The 6,000-nt window shown below is 38.8% G+C and overlaps 1 protein-coding gene across 2 annotated transcripts in view; it reads left to right on the forward strand.

The window, feature by feature from the left end:
* DCTN5 (dynactin subunit 5) overlaps positions 1-4,714 on the forward strand; it is a 31,364-nt gene extending 26,650 nt beyond the window's left edge. The window contains exons 7-8 of one of the 2 annotated variants that reach the window (XM_036738158.1): positions 3,909-3,988; positions 4,340-4,714. In XM_036738158.1, the coding sequence (XP_036594053.1) occupies positions 3,909-3,941 (33 nt within the window). In that variant the 3' untranslated portion in view covers positions 3,942-3,988; positions 4,340-4,714. Of the gene's footprint in view, positions 1-361 lie in introns of both variants that reach the window. The other variant, XM_036738159.1, reaches the window with a different exon arrangement.
* The last annotated feature ends 1,286 nt before the right edge of the window (positions 4,715-6,000 follow it).

Here is a 6,000-nt window from a genome sequence, read left to right on the forward strand (position 1 = left end):
GAAAGATTGAAACCTGTAACTGCTACGACTTCCTCCAACTGCCACTTAGTGAAATGAAATCGTAGAAGCAGAAAATCTTAAGAGTTTGGAGGGGACTTTAACTGTCATTTAGTCAAGCCTCCAAACATGGTATACAGTATTGCTTCCTACACCACCTTAGTGACTCAGTCTTCGCTTGAACACTTCCAGTGACAGGAAGCTCACTGTTAGGTAGCCTATTCCATTATTTAGCTCTGATTTGTGGAAAGGTCAGAATAGGTCTGTTTCCTTTTCACATGACAATCCTATAAATATTCCCCTAGGTATTGCACCCTAAGTAATGTCCTACTTTGTCCACTCTTAATTCCTGCTCTGTTTGAAGGGAGTTCTCCTCTCTAAGATTTCTCAAGGCTGAGCATCCCTGGTTTTCTCAAATGAAGTGGTTTCCTGTTCCCTCACTAACCTGGTTATCCTCTGGAAGAGTTCCAGTTCGTCAAGAAAACTGACTATTACTTCCTTGGATATATTACAGCCAAGATGTTCCTCAAAAAAAAAAAACTAGCTATTTGACACTATTGACTTTTATAGAGCTTGTAGTCAACTGAAACCAATTGGCATGTGAAATGTTTACCAACGAGATTTTCCCCAGCCTCTGCTTCCTTGCATAATCTATTTTTTTAAAACCCAAATGAAGAGCTTTGTATGCATCTCTATCAAATTTCACCTCATTTTCGGCCCAAACTTTATTTTCCCAAACTAATTCTGAGCTTGAACTATTTTGATAGAATTCAGAAATGCTGGCCTAGGGTGGGGTGGGAGGGTATAAAATACCACAGGGATGAGAGGATCATGGATTACAAACTGGAAAGGGACCTTTAGAGGCCCTTTAAGACAACCCCCTCTTTGTACAGATGACGAAATAGGTCTTAGACCTTAAGTGACTTGTCCAAGGTTACACCAGTAGTAATAGAAGTGGAATTTGAACTCAGGTTCTCTGGCTCCATAGCCATTGTTTTCTCCACTCTACCACATTGTCATAGCTTTACCTTTGGGCCTTATCCCTATCTTGTGAAATCTCAGTACCCTTGCTCCAAAAGGATCGGGGAATTTTGGGAGAATCGGAAACAATATACAGGAAATTAAGCCTTTTTCATATAGAAAAATACCTTGGAGTATTTTTATGCATATATAATTTCATTTTTATACTTTTAAAGGGAAATGTGTCACTAGCATTTGCATTTTCACATGGAACCAAGTCATCCATGAAACACCATTCTGTAGAACACAGTTTAGGAAATACCAGGGCAGACCTTTTTCAATTTTGATTTCATTTTTGTATCAATTATTCCTTAAGTACCTTGGAACCTGTTGTTTTGTTCTTCTGAAGGGAATGAACAAAAATATATCTATCTAAATTGAGGCCAAAAATGGTAGCATAGCAAGCTAAATATAAGGCCCTGTTCTCTAATATTAATAATGGATGCTTCAGAGCCCCAAGAGCTGGGATAGAAAGTTGACCTACTCCCTTTGTGGTTCTCATTCTCTGTGATAGGTTGATCCATAGTGTTCTCAGTATAGAAACAAGTTAGCAAAACAGAAATGAAAAGATGCCCATAGTATCAAATATCAAGATGATAAGATTTCTCTGAAGGTGAAAATTTTTATTCCTCTTACCTTAAGGCAAAGGGCTTAGAACCTTTGAATTTTCAACACTTCTGACAGCTTAGATTTCACTAAGCTATTACAGTGGGTAGAAGGTAAAAAAGGGCAAGAAAGCCTGCTTGAAATTATTTCTGTCCTCCTGGAGAAGATAGAAATAAAAAGGAAAAAGCAAACCGTGCAATAATCGAGGTTAGACGGACATCTGTTTCCTAAGACATTTAAATTCCAACAGATAAAATATGTGGTGACCTGAAGATGCGTTTGTAATGTTTATTCATCAAGCATTCGTTGAGCTGAAACTATGCCCAGCGCTCTGCCAGATTGCTCTAGTGGATATAAAAGATACACTCTCTTCCCAGAGGGAGGTTATAATATAGTTGGAGAAAGAAGACCTGCTATCATAAATATAAATAGTAATATAAGATGGTAAATGATAAATGTTAAAATGAGTATGTATAGGCAGTAAGTCTTAGAAGTATTCAGATGAATCCCAGCTCTGCCATGGACTACTTTGTGTGACTTTAAGCAAGTCATGTAACTTCTTTGGGCTTCATCTATAAAATGAAAAGGTTAGACCTGGTGGAGGCACAGTCAAGGGCCAGGGATGATGGAGTGTTTCACATGTAACAACCCAGAGCCCAGTTACTTGGGACCTAAACAGGGCACCCACCCCCTCCATACTACCACACTGCTCTGAAAACTAGTTAAGACCCTGGCCTAGAGTCACTTGTTGAGTCAAACTACATTGCACCTTGAAGGCAGGAAGCAATTTTAGTGGCATCAGTGTGGAAAAACACACAAAAGGCTAGAATGCTGGAAACTTATCTACTACCTGAACTCTAGAGCTTTTTAGCTTTGATCTTATTTTTTACCAGGTGACCCTGAGATAGTTACAGAACTACCCCGAAATTTCACTTTACACTTCCTCATTAGAAAAACCAAGCTGAAAAAGGAAGGAATACTTCTTACTGGACATTTCCAATTGGATGTCCTGCTTAAAAAAAAAAGTGTCATGTCCAAAAAACCTGTGGTGACCCCAACGCCCAAAGGACAAAGTCTTAACTCTAGCCCAACAGTCAAAACCTTCTACAACCTGGTTCCAACCTTAACTTCTACTGCTTTCCAAGCTGAACTGTTTGCTCCAGTTAAACTAGTCTCCTCCTTGAGATGATGAATAGATCCTACTTATTCTCACCTGTTTTCTTTGTTCATCCTTTCCTATATAACTCTTTCCTTCTGTGCTTCTGTCCTTCAGTGCCCAGCTCGAGTACTACCCTAACCACTGCTCTCTCCCTCATCTGAATTCCTGTGATGTGTTAAAGCAGTTCTGCTGGTGATGAAGCAGTCAGTCTGTTAAATCACACCTCAAGTGCTGTTACCTAAGCAAGACATTTCCTAATTGTTAACACACACACGCAGTTAGGACCTCTTCCTTTTGAAGTTACTTACTTGTTGTATCAACCCATTTGGGAGTGTAAGTTCTTTGAGGACAGAGACTGTTTTATTTTTCTACCCCCAGTACCTAGCACAGACCCTTGCACAAAGTAAGCAATTAATAAATATTTGTTGGATTGAATTGAAAATATACACAACAACCTAAAGAGAAGTCCAGACTTCTCTCCATTGTTCTGAAACCCAAGTCTCTGTCCCTTCTGATGTCCAGTCTGACTTTGATTATAGTAGAAAACAAACACATTCCTCCAAAGTATTGCTAAGCATTCATTTCTATAACTTAAGTCCTAAAGTATGAGTTCTCAAGCTTTTCCTAGTGTTAAAGATTAGATAGATCTAGATGTTGGTTTGGAAACACTAAATTTGCAAATTACTACCTTTTATTTAGATAGATATCTTGTTGAAAAGGTTTGCCACGCTAACTGTAAATATTAAGTCCCAGGACTTATATTTTCCTTTTCTTTTTCATGTTCCTGTTTGGCCATGATTGGATTTCTCTTAGGCCTCAGGCTTCTGGGCCCATACTGATTGACAACACTGCACTAATTCCTTCAGTCTGCACTTTGCTAGGTGGATTTCTCGGAGAAAACCTAGAGTAATTCCTTGTAGAAATATTTTACCTGATTGCTGCTGCCCCAGGGAAATTTAGTTATGCCCATAATGCCTTTTTGGACTTGATTAGTGACTGGAAGATCTTACAGGGACTCTAATGAGTAGAGAATGAAATTAGATTGATCTGTGTAGGAAACCTAGCTCTCACTTTAGAAATAATGGATCACTCCTGCTTCGTGTCCCCTGTGTGTATTGCTCTGCAGAAAATGAAATGGTGGAAAACCTTCAGTAGATGACCAGGTTAAGAATTCACTTTCAAGCTGTCAATTTCTACAGCACATATGTAAGTGCCCTGTTCAGATGCTCCATTTCAAGCAGCCAATCACAATCAATAATAATCTCTGATTATGAAACAGGAATGCTGGGGGATTTTGATTAAATCAAGTACCAAGGGAGATGACTTGGATGAGAGAGAATGGGTAAAATCTGGGGATTGGGGGTAGGAAATGGTAACTAATTCATGATGAGAAAAAGGCCAGATTGTACCTACTTACATGTTCCTGGAGATCAAGTACATTTCCAAGGCTTAATGAAGAACCTGATGTTCTCTCTTCCCCCTTTAGATTTCACTCTTTCTTTGGATAATTCAACCCTCTAAGACCTAAATTAAACCTTTTTTTTGTCTTTTATCAAGGTGGCCCCAGCCAGGGTATAAAAACAAACCGCCAATGAAGACATCAAAAAAGCAACCTGCTTAAAATCCTTTAAAAATTAGCCATTTTAACCTCCAAGTACCAGCCTACCTGGCTCTCTTGGAGGTTTCTGACTCCAGAGTTCTCATCACTTACCCAGGTTGAGAGGATAAGGAATAAGGGGGCCAGGGAGGATGCATTTTGTATGGTTTCTGCTGCCTCAGGAATATTGAGCTTCACAGTCCTTAATCCCTAAAGCCATCTTGGAGCTGATGAGGTCCTTGAGGAAACACTAGTGGGTGAAAAATGCAATTAGGTTGGTCTGTGTAAGAAGTTAATTTTCCACTTCGAAAATAATAAATTATCCTTCTATTGTGTCCTCTGTGTTTGTTATTGATTCCTGAATTGCCTACCAGAAGTAATATGGAAATTAGTCCCTTAGAAGGAATTGTAGTTACAACTCTATAACTAGCTTCTCTCTTCTTCCCCACTCTTCCCTCTCCATAGGGAAAATAAAAAGAAAAAATTCTTGTAACAATTATGGCTAGCAAGCAAAATAGACTCCCACATTGGCCATGTCTCAAAATATTGCATTAAATATCACTAAATCTTCAAGGTTGTTTTTCTCTATTATTTGTTGTATTATTAATGTATAAATTATATTTCTGTTCATTTCCCTCTGTATCATTTCATATATCTTCCTAGATTTCTCTGAAAACTGTCCCTTTTGTTACTTATAGCCAATAATATTCCATTACTGTCATATACTGTAACTCATTCAGGCATTCTCCAGCTGATGAGCAGGTACCCTTTTAGTTTCCAATTCTTTGGTATTAAAAAAAGCTGCTATATATATTCTTATATGTATGGGTCCATTTCGTCTATTGTCAATTTCTTCATGATATCAGTTTGCCTTCCATACCATCTTGCTTCTTTCAGTTTTCTTCCAACTTCCTTCCACTGACACAGGTTAAGATTCCCTTCTGTCTCTTTACAGCTTTATCTTTTGTTTTTACACGGAAGTGTTTTTTTCCCATTTATTCTCCCTGATAAGCTGGCTAGGAGAGAGATTTGTTTGTACCTCGGGCATATGTGAAAATTACTTGGCTATGGCAGAAAAAGAAAATCAAGCATTCCATGTAGGTCACTACAAAATCCTTGCTCTCCATACTTCCTGGAATTAAGATTCTCATTTCTTTTTTTATAAGGGAACTAAGGGTTCTAAGAGGCAGAGATAAGGATGGGTGCACCAGAACATGGGAGACATTTTTTTTTTTGAGGCAGTAGGGGTTAAGTGACTTGCCCAGGGTCACACAGCTAATAAGTGTCTGAGGCCAGATTTGAATTTAGGTCCTCCTGACTCCAGGACCATTGCAGTATCTGCACCACCTAGCTGCCCCTAGTCGAGGGGTTAGATTCTCATTTCTTTGTCCATCTTACAAATAGCTGTTGTGACCAACTTCCCCATAGAACTGCTGTGGCAATCCACTTCAGTAGCACCTTAACAAACACCCAGTTTCTTTCTTCCTTCAGTACCAGTGCTCTTAATAAAGCTTGAATCTTTCTCCTGCATTCTAAGTTTTCTCCTTCAGCTAAAGTCCTTTTTCTTCTCATCAAATCCTTTCCCCACACTTCCTCTCCCAACATTTTCATCTTTGACTTT

Source organism: Trichosurus vulpecula, chromosome 9, assembly GCF_011100635.1.
Source record: "Trichosurus vulpecula isolate mTriVul1 chromosome 9, mTriVul1.pri, whole genome shotgun sequence".
NCBI lineage: Eukaryota > Metazoa > Chordata > Mammalia > Diprotodontia > Phalangeridae > Trichosurus > Trichosurus vulpecula.